This window comes from Phocoena sinus, chromosome 14 (assembly GCF_008692025.1).
Source record: "Phocoena sinus isolate mPhoSin1 chromosome 14, mPhoSin1.pri, whole genome shotgun sequence".
Classification (NCBI taxonomy): Eukaryota; Metazoa; Chordata; class Mammalia; order Artiodactyla; family Phocoenidae; genus Phocoena; species Phocoena sinus.
The window spans coordinates 81,163,726-81,182,954 of record NC_045776.1 but is presented as its reverse complement, the minus strand read 5'-3'; the positions used below and the strand labels follow the sequence as shown (position 1 = coordinate 81,182,954).

Sequence of the window (19,229 nt, the reverse complement as noted above, 5' to 3'; positions counted from 1 at the left end):
GAATCTGCCTGCCAATGCAGGGGACACGGGTTCGAGCCCTGGTCCGGGAAGATCCCACATGCTGTGGAGCAACTAAGCCCATGCGCCACAACTACTGAGCCTGCGCTCTAGAGCCCGTGAGCCACAACTACTGAGCCCACGTGCCACAACTATTGAAGCCCGCGTGCCTAGAGCCTGTGCTCTGCAATAAGAGAAGCCACCATGATGAGATGCCTGCGTGCCACAATGAAGAGTAGCCCCCACTCTCTGCAATTAGAGAAAGCCTGTGCACAGCAACCAAGACCCAACACAGCCAAAAAAAAAAGGTCTAACCCTGACCCTGGCTCTCAAAAACGTGGGTCCTTCATTATTACCTGCTAGGGCAGCTTTGTCCCCATCACATTCTTTGCCCTAACGTTTCCTTCATGCCAGGCCTGATCATGTCACAAAGCTGCCCAATATACTTCTTTCTCATTTAGCCTACCCAATTTGGTTCACCTGTTCTGAGCTCAGTTAATTTGAGTGCCATCTTCATTAAGTCTTCCCCAAGCGACCTCAGCAATAACAGCCTGCTCTTTCTCTGGGCAGAACTGAGCAGTCATGTCAATCTTTCAGTGTTTCGTCTCTCCTATCTTTTTTTTTTTTTTTTTCGTCTCTCCTATCTTGATATACACATTTCTCATCAGATGGCTAAGGTCCTGGAGAGCATAGTTGCCCTTTACATTTCTTGTATATCCTCAATCTCCTGCTTTTGTTGCCTGAATGTTCTACTAAAAGTTGCAGTGTAGCCAAGTGACCATCTTATAATGGCTGAGAGGGCCAGCCCTGGGTTTGGAAAGACTTAGGTTTCCATTTCTGCCAACTTCCAGGTGCTTGAGTTTGGGCAAGTTATTTAATTCCTGTAGGCGTCAGTGTCTTCATCTAAAAAGGGGGATAGTACCTGTATCTGCCACAAAGATTCTTGAAAGGGTTAAACAGGATTTAAAAAGGCAAAGCATTTAGCAAGCTGTCAGATCACCTGTAAACTGGAGCTGCAGTGTTGAAGTGGAAAATTGTGATTGGTGATTTATCTCAAAATCAACACAGAACAGATGTGGCCCTAAAATTACACTCTCCTAATGGAATGGTCTTCCAAACTTCTATAAACAAAATGAAGGGAAAAACAAACCAAATGGCTTTTAGTATAATAGTATTACATCCCTTTCTGGACACAACTCCAAACTTTTTATTAAGTTCTTCAGTACTAATAATTTTGGAGGAAAGGAAAATGTAGAATAAAACAATTCTCATATATCTTGTTCAAGCATTTCCATGTACTGTAATTTTTCTATGCATATGACAATAACTGGTGGCATATTTTAAAAATTAATAAATGTAAACAGGATGCTTAAGAAAAGAACCAGGTGACTGTTGTCCTCAGCATGGTTTTTGGCTAATATATTTTTTCTAATATTTGACTTCCTATCAATGTTTTTTTTTGTTGTTTTTTTTTTTTGGTACGCGGGCCTCTCACTGTTGTGGCCTCTCCCGTTGAGGAGCACAGGCTCCGGACACGCAGGCTCAGCAGCCATGGCTCATGTGCCCAGCCGCTCAACAGCATGTAGGATCTTCCAGGACCGGGGCACGAACCCGTGTCCCCTGCATCGGCAGGCAGACTCTCAACCACTGCGCCACCAGGAAAGTCCTCAATGTTCTTTTTAAAAACTAGATTTTCCCTCCTGGTTATTAAGGTAACACATTTCTTACTGAATTGTAGTATATATGACTTAGGATGTACAAGTCTTTGTAATTGCCCCTGGTGCAAAATAATCACTCTTAACAGTTCGGTGTATGTATTCCCCTACTTTTTTTGGAGTACATACAATTAAATAAACAAGGATGGAATCATACTATAATACTACCCTCAACCTTTTTTTTTTAAACTCGATGTATACCCTAAGGCATCTTTCCATGAGGGAACAGATAGAGCCCCTTATTATTTTTAAGGGCTGCATATTTCATTTTATGGATGCACCATGATTATTCACTTATCCAATTCTCTATTAAAAGATGTCTGAATTATTTCCAGGTGTGCGTGTATGTGTGTGTGTGTGTGTGTGTGTGTGTGTGTTTCAGCATTCAACAATACTTCAAGATGAGTTGCTGGGGGCTTCCCTGGTGGCGCTGTGGTTGAGAGTCTGCCTGCCAATGCAGGGGACACGGGTTCGAGCCCTGGTTGGTCTGGGAAGATCCCACATGCCGCAGAGCAACTAGGCCTGTGAGCCACAACTACTGAGCTGCGCGTCTGGAGCTTGTACTCCACAACAAGAGAGGCCGCGACAGTGAGAGGCCCGCGCACGGCGATGAAGAGTGGCCCCCGCTCGCCGCAACTAGAGAAAGCCCACGCACAGAAATGAAGACCTAACACAAACAAATAAAAAAACAAAAAACAAAAAAAAATTGGATAAGATGAGTTGCTGAACCAAAAAGAATGAACATTCAAAAATCTGATACAGGGCTTCCCTGGTGGCGCAGTGGTTGAGAGTCCGCCTGCCAATGCAGGGGACGCGGGTTCGTGCCCCGGTCCGGGAAGATACCATATGCCGTGGAGCGGCTAGGCCCGTGAGCCATGGCCGCTGAGCCTGCGCGTCCCAAGCCTGTGCTCCGCAACGGGAGAGGCCACAACAGTGAGAGGCCCGTGTACAGCAAAAAAAACAAAAAATCTGATACAATTTTAAAAAGACAAACAAACAAAATCTGATAATTATTACTAAACTGCCTTCCCTAAAAAGTTGTATCTTGTGGGCCTCCCTGGTGGCGCAGTGATTGAGAGTCCGCCTGCCGATGCAGGGGACACGGGTTTGTGCCCCAGTCTGGGAAGATCCCACATGCCGCGGAGCGGCTGGGCCCGTGAGCCATGGCCGCTGAGCCTGTGCTCCGCAACGGGAGAGGCCACAACAGTGAGAGGCCCGCATACCGGAAAAAAAAAAAAAAAAAAAAAGGTTGTACCTTGTAATAATATTCTTTTAATGTTGACATTACATTGCTTAAAGATGTATTTTTGAACCCATTATGCTATACTTCATGTATAATTTATTCTAAATCCTTTGGAAACCGTTCTCTCTGGTACATTAAAAAACAAAACACTTATCATCATATAGCACTAATGGGAAATGATTTAGAAGCCAGGTTTTTAGCGTTTATTGTCTGTGCTCTCCCTGCTGGTACTAATGGAACAGGCACCACAGGAGTTGGTTTTTATCACAAAGATTCCACAATTAAAAAAAACACAACACATCTGTTAGAAACAAATCTTTAATCTTGATATGAATCACTGTAGCTTTCTTTCTTTTTGACATGTCTCTGAGTCTATAACAGAAGTTCCAACCCAAACACCCAGAATCTGATTTTAGATAAGAATTTTATTTATAAAACAAAAACACAAACAACCCAACAATAGCACTCTTTTGGCTTCAAGACTATCCTTTTACCTATCTATGGAGTATGTTTTAACATACCCACATTCTTGGGTATGTGAAATGTGGTACTTACTTAGTCCATAATTCAGATCTTCTGTGAACAGATGCCCAACAGTATTTAACTCATACATTTAAATTACATATTAACCCATAAAGCCAAAATGGAAATTCTCTAGTCAATCAAGTATCACTGCAAAGCTCCAGTTTTAATACAATTTGAAACTTAGTTCTGTTCCTATATAGCGTTCCCTTTGTCCTTAGTAGCACATTACAAACAATCTGACTAACAACACACTCAAAACTTTCCTCTTTCCAGGCTCCCTTGTAGCTAGAGGCCAAGAAGACAAAAGTGTAGGTCTGGGCAGGATTTCTGGGAAGGGTAGGTAAGGTGGCACTCAGTTAGTATACTCCTTTGGCCATCATGCTCTCCCCTCTTCCTTCCGCCAAGCCCAGAGATGCAGGAGCATCTAGAGACTATGAGGATGAGAGCCACATGCAAAGGAGAGTAGATCAGGAAGACAGGAGGAGACTGGGCACCCCCATGACATCCTTAAATGGCTGCCCCATGTGGGACTGCTTCCAGATTAAAAACAAACGAACAAGGACTTCCCTGGTGGCACAGTGGTTAAGAATCCTCCTGCCAAGGCAGGGGAGACGGGTTCGAGCCCTGGTCTGAGAAGATTCCACATGCTGTAGAGCAACTAAGCCCGTGCGCCACAACTACTGAGCCTGTGCTCTAGAGCCTGTGAACCACAACTCCTGAGCCCACGTGGCACAACTACTGAAGCCCGTGCACCTAGAGCCTGTGCTCCGCAACAAGAGAAGCCACTGCAATGAGAAGCCCGCACACGGCAACGAAGAGTAGCCCCCACTCAACTGCAACTAGAGAAAGCCGGCACGCAGCAACGAAGACCCAACACAGGCATAAAGACATTAATTAATTAATTAAAAACAAGCAAAAAAACCCCCAAGACACTGTAAATTGGGTTTTCTGTACTTGTGGCCAAATACTATCCCAGCGTACATACCAAAACAACTGCATCTTTCTTTCTTTCTTTTTGGCTGTGTTGGGTCTTCGTTGCTGTGCGTGGGCTTTCTCTAGTTGCAGTGAGTGGGGGCTACTCTTCGTTGCGGTGCGCGGGCTTCTCATTGCGATGGCTTCTCTTGTTGTGGAGCATGGGCTCTAGGCTCGAGGGCTCTAGAGCACAGGCTCAGTAGTTGTGGCGCACAGGTTTAGTTGCTCCGCGGCACGTGGGATCTTCCCCGACCAGGGCTTGAATCCGTGTCCCCTGCATTGGCAGACGGATTCTTAACCAGTGTGCCACCAGGGAAGCCCCAAAACAACTGCTTCATAAAGTAAAAGTCAACCACGTAAAGGTATGATAACGGTGGCAGTGCAGTAACTATGTCCAAAGGACTCGAGGCACCTCCTGAAATATCTAATCTATAACCTTAACATACCTAGAAATACATGGTCCCATAAGTTTTTGGAAGAACTCACACTTTCTGTCAGCCTAACAATAAAAACCTCTTAAATGCTAAAAACTGGCCAAATATAAAAATGAATGCCACATAAGGATAGAAAGTAGCATCTAAAAATAAACCCAGGGCTTCCCTGGTGGCGCAGTGGTTAAGAATCTGCCTGCCAATGCAGGGGACACGGGTTTGAGCGCTGGTCCGGGAAGATCCCACATGCCTCGGAGCAACTAAGCCCATGAGCCACAACTACTGAGCCTGCGCTCTAGAGCTCGTGAGCCACAACTACTGAGCCCGCGTGCTACAACTACTGAGCCCATGCACCTAGAGCCCGTGCTCCACAACGAGAAGCCACCACAATGAGAAGCCCGTGCACCGCAACGAAGAGTAGCCCCCACTCAACTGCAACTAGAGAAAGCCCATGCGCAGCAACAAAGACCAATGCAGCCAAAAATAAATAAATTTTAAAAAATAAATTAAAAAAAGTTTAGTTTAAAAAATAAATAAGTAAATAAATAAAAATAAACCCATACATTTATGGTCAGCTGAGTTTTGACAATGGAGCCAATACAATTCAAAGAGTAAAGAATAGTCTTTTCAACAGAAGGTATTGGTACCAATGGATAGTCACATGCAAAAGAAATAAAGCTAGACCCCTATCTCACTTCACATACAAAAGTTAATTCAAAATGGATCAAAGAAGACTATACTTTCAGGGGTCATATAGAATGGACCTGAGGACACGGGGAGGGAGAAGGGTAAGCTGGGACGAAGTGAGAGAGTGGCATGGACATATATACACTACCAAATGTAAAATAGATAGCTAGTGGGAAGCAGCTACATAGCACAGGGAGATCAGCTCCGTGCTTTGTGTCCACCTAGAGGGGTGGGATAGGGAGGGTGGGAGGCAGACACAAGGGGGAGGGGATATGGGTATACATGTATATGTATAGCTCATTCATTTTGTTATACGGCAGGAACTAACACACCATTGTAAAGCAATTATACTCCAATAAAGATGTTAAAAAAAATGGATCAAAGACCTAAAATTTCTTGTTACATTAAATTTCTTGTTACATGAAAAAAAAAAACCTAAATGCAAGAGCTAAAAGTATAAAATGCTTAGGAAACTTAGCTGTAAATTGACACTTTGGTATAGGTAATGGTCTTTTAGATATGACACCAAAAGCATAAGCAACCAAAGAAAAAATAGACAAATGACATTTAACTAAAATTAAATATATCTCTGTGCTTCAAAAGACACAATCAAGAAAGTTAAAAAAAAAACAACAGGGACCTACTGTATAGCACAGGGAACTATACTCAATGTCTTGTAATAACCTATAGTGGAAAAGAATCTGAAAAAGTGTACTTTCCTGTACACGTGAAACTAACAAAACATTGTAAATTAACTACACTTCAATTAAAAAAAGAAGATCTTCATGGGAAATAAACACTTCATTCATGGCCAAAAAAAAAAACCTATGGAATGGGACAAAATTTCTGCAACTCATATATCTGCTATGGGTCTAGTATTCAGAATATATATAAAAAACCTACAACAACAAAAAGACAAATCAAATAAAAAATGAGCATAGGATTTGAATAAACATTTCTTTTAAAAAGTTATACAAAAAAAAAGTTATACAGTCAGTATCCACATGGAAAGATGTTGAACACCACTAGCATTGGAGAAATACAAATGAAAACCACAATGAGATACTTGACACCCACTAGGATGGCTACACACCAATAACAAGTGCTGGTGAAGATGTGGGGAAATCAGAAGCTTCATACACTGCTGGTGGGAACGTTAAATGGAGCAGCTGGTGCAGCCTCTGTGGAAAAGAGTCTGGCAGTTCTTTAGAAAGTTAAATATAGCTATCATGTGACTCAGCAATTCCATTTCTAGGTTTATAACCAAAAGAAATGGAAACGTTATGTCCACACAAAAACTTGTACATGAATGTTCTTGGCAGCACTGTTCATAACAGCCAAAAAAATGGAAGCCACTCTGATATTCATACACTGATGAATGGATAAACAAAATGGGGTCTATTCACACAATAGAATATTACTGAGCCATAAAAGGGAATGAAGTACTGATACAGGCTACAATATAGATGAACCTTGAAGATTATGCTGAGTAAAAGAAGGCAGACACAATAAGACAAATATTGTTTGATTGCAGTTATATGAGGTACTGGGAAAAGGTAAATTCAGACACTGAAAGCAGATTAGAGGTCACCAGGAATTGGCGGTTACAGGTACCAGGGGTTTAATGGTTAGTGTTTCTGCTTGGGGTAACAAAGAAGTTTTGGAAGTAGATAGTGGTGATGGTGGTGCAACATTGGGTATGTAACTAATACCAGTGAATTATATACTTAAAAGTGGTTAAAACATAGTAAATGTTATATTTTACCACAATAAAAAAAAAAGAAAAAGGAATGAGGTACTGATTTAACATTGATGAACCTTTTTTTTTTTTTTTTTTTTTGCGGTACGTGGGCCTCTCACTGTTGTGGCCTCTCCCGTTGCGGAACACAGGCTCTGGACACGCAGGCTCAGCGGCCATGGCTCACGGGCCCAGCCACTCCACGGCATGTGGGATCTTCCCAGACTGGGGCACGAACCCGTGTCCCCTGCATCGGCAAGCGGACTCTCAACCACTGCGTCACCAGGGAAGCCCAGATGATCCTTTTTTTTAAAAAAAAATTATTTATTTATTTGGCTGCACCAGTTCCTAGTTGCAGCAGGCAGGTTCCTTAGTTGCAGCATGCAAACTCTTAGTCGTGGCATGTGGGATGTTCCCTGACCAGCGATGGAACCCAGGCCCCCCTGTATTGGGAGCGTGGAGTCTTAGCTACTGGACCACCAGGGAAGTCCCTAACATGGATGAACCTTGAAAACATTATGCTGAGTGAAAGAAACAAGACAGGAAAGACCCCTTGTTTTATGATCCCATTTATGTGAAATGTCCAGAATAGGCAAATCCATAGAGACAGAAAGTAGATCAGTGGGAGGAAAGGGTTGGATAGGAATTGCGGGGGAATGACTGCTGAAGACTACAGGTACATCTTTTTTGGGTGGCAAAAATATTCTGGAATTAGTGGTGACGACTGCAAAACTTTGTGTCTATATTAACCACCACTGAATTGTACACTTTATTTTTTAAAACATTTTTTTTTATTATTTTTTTTTTATTTTTGGCTGCATTGGGTCTTCGTTGCTGCACGCAGGTGATTCTCTAGTTGCGGCAAGCAGGGGCTACTCTTCATTGCAGTGCGCGGGCTTCTCATTGCAGTGGCTTCTCTTGTTGCAGAGTGTGGGTTCTAGGCACACGGGCTCAGTAGTTGTGGTTCACGAACTCTAGAGCACAGGCTCAGTAGTTGTGGCACATGGGCTTAGTTGCTCTGCGGCATGTGGGCTCTTCCCGGACCAGGGCTCAAACCTGTGTCCCCTGCACTGGCAGGCGGATTCTTAACCACTGCACCACCAGGGAAGTCCCCTGAATTATACACTTTAAAAGGGTGAATATTATCTCAAAAAATCTTTAAGTGAATGTCAAAGATAAGCAATGAAGTTTTTCTGACATGAAATGTAAGAAAATTTCTTTATTATTACTCATTAAGCACCAGCTTAATACTGCAGAAATTTCAAATCACCCATCAACAACTCATTCTTCCCCACCCCTCAGCCCCAAATTCTTGATAAAGAGATCTTCAAGTAAAGACACACTCTCTTCTCTCCTCTGTATAAAACTTTATGAAATAAAGGCAAAGAACTGTGTACATCTTGCTGTAAATGCTGCCCACAGCTGTGGAGACAGTGTCTGCCCAAGGCTCCCTTTACTGTCCAGGTCCTGAAAGACTCTTGTTCATGAATTGTCTCTTCACAAAGCAAGTCCACCACTAACAAGAGGGGACAAAACAGAATGAACAGTGGTGGTCAAATCACAATGCAAGTTCAAGGTAAGGTCAGAATATGAATTTACTTAATAACAAAACTTAATATTGGTCTGGCAGCCCTTATATTATATAAACTCTTTGAAGATACATAAAAAATTTTCCTCCCTCCCTCCCTTCCTCCCTTTCTTTTGGAGTGACTCACAGGTTACTCAAAATAACAACAACAAAATAAATGTAATATATTAAAGCTATCTCACACAAAAAAGCTGTTCTATGGGTTTACAATGCCCCAACATAAGAATATACAACCAAAATTTTTTATTACATGCAATTCATTATTCAGTGTGATTCAGTGAACCCCTACTATGTATAAGGCACCAAAGTTAAGCAACATTGCAATGCAAAAACTAAAGACCTCAATGTGTTTAACAGTGGCTACAGGGTAAAAGGTGATTTATCAACTAAATAAGAAAAAGAGTTTTACCTTGCTGGGTTTATCATTCTGAGGGTCAAAAACTTTCTCACAAAGTCTCAGTCCAGTCTCTTGCCTCAGCTGTTGTAAGTAGGCCCTCATCACTTCTAAAATCAAGAGCAGGTAGAACAATAAAAAAATGTATTTGAGAAAGCATCCCAAATGGGCTGGCTACTGATCTCGACATTGACCTTGGCGATACATTTCAATACCTTCGAACAAGATAAGAAATAGAAACGACAGTTCAAATGGTTTTATAACTATACTCATTTTGGTCCAAAAGATTCTCCACATGTCATGCTTGTTGCCAAGGATCTTTTGTGAGAGTGAGTAGTAAGATAATGTACGGGCTAAAGATTCCACTCTCAATCTGTACACCAGTCAAGGCAAGAAAAGGAGGGGTGTTAAGAAGTCCAGTGGAGAAAATCTTGTGCCATATAGGAAGGTAGAGATGTTGTTCTTACCATCTTCCTGTTTGTTTGCAGGTTTGGCGTAAATTGCATTAAGTGGAAAACCAGGCTCTCCAGGAATGGGAAAATTAGTGATTCCCAGTGTATACATTTCTTTCTCGCCTTGGCTTTTAGAATTGCACTTAAAAAAAAAAAAAAATTATATACACAAACATAGGGAAAAAGGATAGTAATATCCAATTTTCAGTTTTTTATCTAAGTAGCCATGTCTGGGGTTATGTTTTTGGTGCCCTTTTGCAATCTGGTGAAGCCTGTAGGCCCCTTCTCAGACTAATGTTTTAAATGAATAAGATAAAACAGAACTACAAAAGAAACCAATTATAGTGATATACAATAATTACCATATTAAAACATCAAATTTATCACACAGTCATATATGTGCTTCTTTATTAATGCGCTAAATAACAAGACCCAGCAGTGGGCCTAACAACTAAATTTTGAAGTAATAATGAATGTAAACAAAACTTCAACTCTAAATGTAATATGAAAACGCTGGGGACTTCCCTGGTGGCGCAGTGGTTAAGAATCTGCCTGCCAATGCAGGGGACACGGGTTTGATCCCTGGTCCAGGAAGATCTCACATGCTGTGGAGCAACTAAGCCCGTGTGCCACAACTACTGAGCCTGCGCTCCAGAGTCTGCGAGCCACAACTACTGAGCCCGCGCACCTAGAGCCCGTGCTCTGCAACAAGAGAAGCCACCGCAGTGAGAAGCCCGTGCACTACAACGAAGAGTAGCCCTCGCTCGCTGCAACTAGAGAAAGCCCACACACAGCAAGGAAGACCCAATGCAGTCAAAAATAAATAAATAAATAAATTTATTTATTTAAAAAGAAAATGCTACAGAAAGTCACAGGTATTGCTAATACTACTGTGGATGCTGCCTACATTAATCATTAAAGTAAATGCTAAATTTCAGTTAGAGATTAGTGAAAAGAAAGATGTAATCTTTTCTCCACTCAAGTTCATGGAACCTTGAATTCTATCCTTGGACCCCAGGTTAAGAACCTTTGAGCCAAGGGCTTAAAAGGGAATTTTTTGGTCAAGATTTCTATCTTGGGAAAATATATGCAAAGCCTTAAAACACCACTGCCCTTATCTTCTCATTAGTCAACTACAGTATAAGTTCAGAGATCTACATTCAGATTTTCCAGATTTTCCTCTCAAGTCCCTGCTCTAAGTCAGAGGAAATATTTTCTACTTGTCCTTAAAGTCTCAACAAGTCTAAATACCTATTAATTTGTGTTCCTGACAAATGATCATCCAAGTTTAATTACCTTTTGGAGTTTCTTTAGACACTCAGAAATGTAGAGAGTTATATATATCAAGGTCCTATCGGCTTCATTCTATGGGAAGAAAACAAAACTTAAAAACAATTCTGATCAAAACCTAATAATTATGTGCAATAAATGAATTCAATCTTTGTCTTTTGATTTATCAACTGAAAACTGTGAAAGCAGTTACTACAGCATCAAAAATTCCCATTCTCGGGCTTCTCTGGTGATGCAGTGGTTAAGAATCCGCCTGCCAATGCAGGGGACACGGGTTCAAGCCCTGGTCTGGCAAGATCCCACATCCTGCGGAGCAGCTAAGCCTGTGTGCCACAACTACTGAGCCTGTGTTCTAGAGCCCGCGAGCCACAACTACTGAAGCCCGCGTACCTAGAGCCCATGCTCCACAACAAGAGAAGCCACCACAGTGAGGCCCACGCACTGCAACGAACAGTAGCCCCCGCTCGCCGCAACTAGAGAAAGCCCGTGCACAGCAATGAAGACCCAACACAACCAAAAATAATAAAAATAAAATTAATTAATTAAAAATACATAAAATATTTTTTTAAAAATTCCCATTCTCTGCATGCAATCTTCTCAAGCCCCCTTTCTGTCTGCCCCTGGGAAGGGAGCCACCAGCTTCCACCCTGAGCTTGTGTGGCTGCCCCTGTTTTCACCCTGAGCTTGTGTAGCTGCCCCTGTTTTCCTCAGCTCCCTTCGCCCTTGGGTTCCTGAAGAGTTGTGCCAATAGCTCCTCATTCTGTGTAGGAAGGAGAGTTAACAAAGCCTCCTGGAAAACCTGAGATGAACCATACGGCTGGCTAACCTTTAAAAACTCTTTCACTTCAGGATCTCTGCCAAGAACAGAAACATTTATGACTCTAAAGGAGGAAGCAATTATTTCACAAGTGACTTGTTTTTGAAGAGCTTCATTAGCCCAACTCTTGACCTAACCCAAAGGAAAAATGTGGAGAAGACAAATGGATGCTAATCAAATGTGGCACATACTTCATGTCAAATTTTACACAGATTTATAATTTTAAAGAAACAAACTACACTTTTCCCTATTTTTAAGATTATATGATATTCGAGAGAGAATGAAATGTGGCAGAACTTTAATTACAAACACCACACTTAAGACTATGCATTAGATATAGAAACATCTATAACATGTTTCTATTTAGAATGTTTAGACCACAGTTTATAGACCAAGAGTCTACAAATAAAGATTTCACACCCTGCTTGATTCCGAGAGATTAAAGTTTGGCAGGGAGTTGAAGTTCCATATTCTAGAACATTATCAAGAAGATTTATTGACATTCCTTGTAACTTGCTCATAGCAGCGTCTCAGAGAACTTCCTTTTCCATCTCCCCCCCTCCTTTTCTGCCCCCACCCAACTTCTGCGTTCCTCCTGAGCTCACAAGAACTAAGAGCAGAAGGGAAGAAATGGAGGTTGAGGGAAGGGTCCAGGTCATTGAATTTTCTTTATCTCTCCATCTTAGGTCCAGGACATAGAAGTATATTAAAAAAGTAACATAGCACGCAGAATTTTTTGGTTTTGGACTGTCATACAGTAGGCGCTTAATATTGTTGAATAAATATAAATAAGTGTCTAGACCATGGGCTGGTAAATTTCCTCTGTACAGGACCAGATAGCAAGTATTGTAAGCTTTGTGGGCCAGAGTCTCTGTCACAACTACTCAACTCAACTATTGTGGCATGTAAGCAGTCACAGATGATATATAAACAAATGCATGTGGCTATGTTCCAATAAAAGTTTGTTTACAAAAAGAAGTGGTGGGCCAGATTTGGCCCTCAGGCTGTAGTTTGCCAACCCATGGTGTAGCCCTTGGAGGAAAAATGAGGAACTAACATTGTTACAGAATTAGGCACTGTTCTGGATTTTTAAAATCACACAATCTCATTTCATTTAATTTATTCCTTACATCAACCCTGACTGCCAGGTTGATACTATCCCCATAAGAAAACTAAATTAAAGAGTAAAAGCTCTATACAACATTGTAAATCACCTATACTACAAGAAAAATTAAAAAAAAAAAAAGAGTAAAAGCTCTGTACTTTACCTTAATTTCATAGTTTTTGAAGAAGACATTGGCCTTGAAGTAATAGATAGCTTCATCCACAATATCTGTATCTTTTGCTAAGCAGGACACGAGGGGAGTAAGGCAGAAAACATTAGCCAAATGTAAAACATAACATCTAAAAAAGGTAAAAAGAGGGGCTTCCCCAGTGGTGCAGTGGTTAAGAATCCACCTGCCAACACAGGGGACATGGGTTCGAGCCCTGGTCCAGGAAGACCCCACTTCTTGCGGGGCTACTAAGCACGTGTGCCACAACTACTGAGCCTGCGCTCTAGGGCCTGCGAGCCACAACTACTAAAGCCCGCGTGTCACAACTACTGAAGCCTGCACGCCGAGAGCCTGTGCTCCGCAACAAGAGAAGCCATCACAATGAGAAGCCCTCGCACCTCAACGAAGAGTAGCCCCTGCTCGCCGCAACTAGAGAAAGCCTGCGCACAGCAACGAAGACCCAACACAGCCAAAAAATAAATAAATAAAATAAATGTATAAATAAATAAATAAAAATTTAAAAGCTATCAAGAAAAAAATATCCAAGCTCAACGGTCAAGGGTTTTGGAGTTTTATAAAATAAGATGAGGGTACTGAAATATAAAGTCTTTAGAAACAATTTCTAGAAAAATAAGCACATGATTTATTCTTATAGCTTTATTGTTTTACAAAAATTATACATGCCCATTAGAGAAACTAATTAATCAACACAGAAAAAAAACTTAACTGTCACCCTAATCTCACTACCCAGAAATAACTGCTCTCAACATTCCAGACACTTCTCAATACATTTATAAAAATAGACTGAGACAGGCGATTGGGATTGACATATATACACTAATATGTATAAAATAGATAAGTAATAAGAACCTGCTGTATAAATAAATACATTAAAAAAAAAAAAAAAGACTGAGACAGGGACTTCCCTGGTGGTCCAGTGGCTAAGACTCCATGCTCCCAATGCAGGGGGCCTGGACTTGATCCCTGGTCAGGGAACTAGATCTCACATGCATGCCACAACTAAAGATCCTGCGTGCCGCAACTAAGACCTGGAGCAGCCAAATAAATAAATTTTTTAAAAAAAGACTGAAACATAGACTAACTTTAATAAAATGCTTTTTAAAAAATACAAAGTACTCAATATAATTTTATTTGACCTTACATACTATAGCTTTAGGTAAAAAACTCTTAACTGTCATTTAGGAACACACTGGGATTCACACGTACATCTTTTTATGAAAACTGACTTCAAATATATTTGTACAAGCTGTTCAGATGGCTAGAGACTGAGAAAAGCCAGAAGTACTGTTGTAACAAAGATCTCATTACAAAATTTCTTTGCCTTTTTTTTGGGTTTTCCTTTTTTTTTTTTTTAATTTTAAAAAGGTCAAAATCCCAGGATCTTGATATCCAACAGCTGGTTTCAGCAATGCAGAAATGGTTACTTATATTTCTCGTCCCTGACTTCTATCCCTCTCACACAGCAGAAATGCAAAACAATTCTGAAGTTTTGGTACTCTGAAGAATTTCAACAGAATTCTTTTTTTTTTTTCCTTCCTTTTTTAAAAAAATTTTTTGGCTTCGCTGCACAGCCTATGGGATCTTAGTTCCCCAACCAGGGATCAAACCCATTCCCCCTCTAGTGGAAGCACAGAATCTTAACCACTGGACCACCAGGGAAGTCTGCAACAGAATTCTAACTCTAGACTTGTGTTCCCTGCAATCTATTTTCTTATCTGCAAACAGGAAACTTCCTCAGATGATCCAAACAGCGCTTACAACAGCCAGCTAGTTTTAAATGTCACATTGCAGGGAGGGGGAGGAGGCTAGACTATAGGATTTAGAACCTAGAAGAGTGTTTGGCATATAAAAGGTGTTCAAAAGATATTTGTTGAGGGCTTCCCTGGTGGTGCAGTGATTCAGAATCCGCCTGCCGATGCAGGGGACACGAGTTCGTGCCCTGGTCCGGGAGGATCCCACGTGCCGCGGAGCGGCTGGGCCCGTGAGCCATGGCCGCTGGGCCTACACGTCCGGAGCCTGTGCTCCACAACAGGAGAGGCCACAGCCCGCAAGGGGAGAGAGGCCCGCATACCGCGCACACACACACACACACACACACACACACACACACGCACACACAAAAAAGATATTTGTTGTATGTAAGTAATTAGATTAATGTTAACAGTTACTTAGTCTACAGCACAGGCTTATACTTCTCCATAATTCCAATTCAGTCCTAATCCAGCCCCCAGGGAAGAGTTAAGAAGTCACTCCTTATCTACAGAAATCAGAGTTCCGGTTTCTTGGGGTCCCATTCTCCCTCAAGGGCCCAAGAATTGCAAAGGTGGTAATTAGATTTACTCCATCCTTGGTCAACTGCATCTTCTGATATATAATATGGTATTTTGTCACGATCTGAGAAGAGATCTGGGCCAACACTGACTCTTATTCTTCTTTTGCACTGTAATTCTTTTACATTATTTTTTCTCTTTTTGGTCTGCTTTTTCCCACTGTTCCTTTTTTTTCATCTCAGAACAAGTAAACAGTGTGGTGACTCACCAAATTTATTAAGTTTACTGAGCTTTCAAATGGTGTTGAAAACAAAATTAAGAGGAATTCAAGTCAAATAATCTGGCAGAAGAATGGAGACAGGGTCAGTACAAAATTGGTAATCCAAACTATGGTCTTGGAAACCATGAATGGAACTCAGTGCAGGCGGAAAAGTTGTCTAATATAATACAAATTACACTGTTGGCAGAACATCTCAGAATGTGTCAGAAGTGTCTCAGATAGCATCTGAAATGAATGAAGCTTTCTGAACAGTAAAGAAAATGGCTCACCCTCGCAAAAAAAAAAAAAAAAAAAATGAGTACCAAGAAAGAAAGTAAAGATATAACGTTCAAGAAGCCAGAGAAGAAATTAGTAATATTATACAGGATACTTAAGATTGAGGTATTGCTGAAAACTGAGATCCTGAAGAATGGACAAAGAAAGTAGATTTACATAAAGAAGAGGTTAAAATACATTTTGTTTTTTCCAGCTTGATGACAGAGAAAGGAGGGAGACATGGCGTTCTACAGAAGTAGCAGCATTAGTTTTTAAGAAATGATAGTGATGATAGAAGAGTGTTGAGAATTAAGCACATTTCCTCTTCCCTCTCAACAAAATATCCTGGAGAAATTGGCAGCAATAATACAGTTTCTTGTTAAATGCAACATATACCCATGGTCTGAAAAGGTCTAGAGCACAATATCCTCCAAGCAAACAGAAAATACAAGAGCAACCTGAGACAGAATTTCCTTGATTTGACGTCAGAGGGTTTCATACCAAAATCTGAAAATAATGGAGTTTCGACTTACTCTCTCTAGGGGCGGGTCCTTTGAACTGACTTCTGATAGGCAACAGTGCCATGTTTCCAATGAGTTTCGTGTCAGGGTCCATGAGGGAAGAGTGGTAAGCCTGTAGTGGCAAGCCAGGTAAGAACACAAAAGCAGAAAGAGAGCAAATGTCAGCAGGGCAAACAAGTACATTTCCCTAAAGGAAAAAAAGACTAACTCATCCAAGATTAACTGGCTCAAGAAAACTATTAAATTTTGAGAAAATTTGAGGCAAGCTGGTTGCTGAACACAGCCATTATTAAAAATGAAATTATATAAATTTACAATTATGTAAATTATATTAAAAGCAAAGGTAATAAATACTTTAAATTTATTACTTCCTATTTAAAAAATTTATTTTTAATATGATCTTAAGCTTATTTATGTCTTTTGTATCTTTATGGTGTAAATACTATATAATGAGGTGCTAATGTGCATCTCTTCCAGTTCCACATTTAGTGACACCACAATGGTAACTGGAGGAGTATTTACACTATAGAAATAGGCAAACACCATATAAATCAGGGGTACCCAGGCCCCAGCTGTTGTTAAACCACAACCCAAGCACTGGCTCTTCAGCTCTGCCACTTCCTGGCTTTATGCCTTTTGACCAAGACATCACTTTTCTTCTCTTAGCTTATTTCAAAATTTGTAAAATGAAGAGATACATACTTGCTTTCAGTGGGTGGATGGGAGTTAAAGGAGGAGGGGGAAAAATCATATTTATGAGAGCAATTTATAGGCTGATTTCTAGTTCTGCTTTTTACAAGATGTCTGGCTTTTTGTAAGACATGGGCCCCATTCATTTATTCATTCATTCATTCATCAAAAGATTCCTAAGCACCTTCTGTGTGCAAGGCATGCGGATCCAATGGCATGCAAGGCTAGTATGGGCTCTGTCCTTGAAGAATTTTCAGGTGAATGGAGAAGACAGACATTAAGTCTGTCTTCTTAAGAGCACCCGGACAGGGGAAGTCCAGGTGCTCTAGGTGCAACTGGAATGATGAGTACAAGGCTTTAGTGTTCTGGTAAAATCTGGATTTATCAAGATTTAATAGAGTGCAGCCTTGGGCAAGTTACTTAACTTCTCTGAGCCTCAGTTTCCTCCTCTGCAAAATGAGAAAACAATAACATATCTACTTGATAGAGTCACTGTGAGGATTAAATGGGATAATTTATATAAAGTGTGTAGCTCAGGGCCTGCCTGGCATACATCAGGAGTCAAATGGTAGCTATGAGATCCGTAAAAATACGTACCGATAATTATGGTTTGCTCCTTTTTATTACAGATATGCTTCATCTAAACAAGCCTCTACCCTCCCCTTCACCAGCTATACTGTCTTGTTACCCATCTATTTTCTTCATGGCATTTGTCATTATCTGAAACAATCTCCTTTATTTTATTTGTATTTACATGTTTATTGTCGGTGTCCCCATTAGAATGTAAACTCCTTAAGAACAGTGATTTGTTGGCCTTATTCACTGCTGTCACAGTGCTTGGCATGCAGCAGGTGCTCAGCAATGTTTGTCCTATGAATAATCACTTGTTATTGAACCTCTTTTTTCCTCATCTGCAAAATGGAGTCCATGATGGTGATAAATCTAACCCAGAGACTGGCTGTCAGAACTTAAGAGCAACCAAACCACCATCAATTTTTACTCCCACTCTGATACACGCGAAAACAGAAACATCTGGAAACCGGGCGCGGACCTTGCGTCTGCTCTGAGAGCCCTAAACCCAGCGGCGCAGGGGTGGCCGCCACTACCCGGGTGACAGGGGAGGAGTCCGGGAAGTGGGGTCTCACAAACGACAAGCAGCTTAAGAGACCCGCCCCCAGAGGCAGAGGAGGAAGTGGGCCTGCAGGAAAAAAAGGAGAAGCTGACTCTAGACTTCAGATACGAAAAATTAAAAGGGCAGCCCTGGCCTTCGCGGCTCTAGTGAGGCTTTGGGAACCCTGCTGGAGTCGGGGGAAGGCAGAAAGGGTGAGAAAAGGGGTCGGGATTGGAGAGGAGAGGGCAGAAGAACTGAGGCAGTCTCCTCAGCACGCCCGGGATCTCCGGCCCACTCTGCCGCGCCCCGGTCCTCCAAGCCCGGTCTACAGCCCCGGGCCGCCCGAATCCTACAGGGGCCGGCCCGCTCCTCTCGCCTCTCCCCTTTTCAGGCCCCTGCTTTCTCTCTGCCCCCCTCGGCCCGCTTTTCTCAGCGCACCCACGACTTCTCGCCACTTTCCCAAATCTCCGCCTTCTCCCAACACCCCCAGCTCGGCCCCTTTACCGGCATCTTGGAGGCGCCCGGGTTTCAACCCCGATGAAGAGGATCGGGTTAGAGCGCGGCGCTTCCGGTGTGGCAGCCCTGGCGGGGTAGGCGGAAGTGAGCCGGAAGGGGAGGGCGAGTGCAGGACGCCGCGCTTCCGGCCTTGCTGTTCGCGGCTAGCTGTTGCGGCTGCGCGGATACGCAGGGGCCTCAGGGGGCGCCCGAGCCTTAGGCATGGGCTCTGAGTGTCGGGCATGCGTGAGGTGTGGGCAAAAGTGGAGATGGATCTGGGGGTACTGAATCCCAGTGATAAATCACCACTTCCTTTGTTTTTCCTTAAAGATCACCTTTTCAGTGAAGCATTCCTTGGGGCACACTATTTTAAATTCAGTCCCACTTCACTCCCCTTTCTCTTTTCTTCCTTAGTTCTGATTCTTTTTAGTTTACTTCTGTGTTTGTCTCCCTCTCTCCATGT

The 19,229-nt window shown here is 41.9% G+C and overlaps 1 protein-coding gene across 1 annotated transcript; it reads right to left on the bottom strand.

Moving 5' to 3' along the window:
• Positions 1-8,507: 8,507 nt before the first annotated feature.
• ARPC3 (actin related protein 2/3 complex subunit 3) lies at positions 8,508-18,927 on the bottom strand. Its single transcript, XM_032603274.1, has 7 exons — positions 18,776-18,927; positions 16,483-16,582; positions 13,118-13,194; positions 11,039-11,107; positions 9,758-9,884; positions 9,306-9,400; positions 8,508-8,824 (listed from the first exon to the last, which is right to left on the bottom strand). Exons 1-7 carry the CDS (start codon positions 18,779-18,781, stop codon positions 8,762-8,764), a joined length of 537 nt encoding a protein of 178 aa, XP_032459165.1. The 5' UTR covers positions 18,782-18,927; the 3' UTR covers positions 8,508-8,761.
• Between the last annotated feature and the right edge of the window lie 302 nt (positions 18,928-19,229).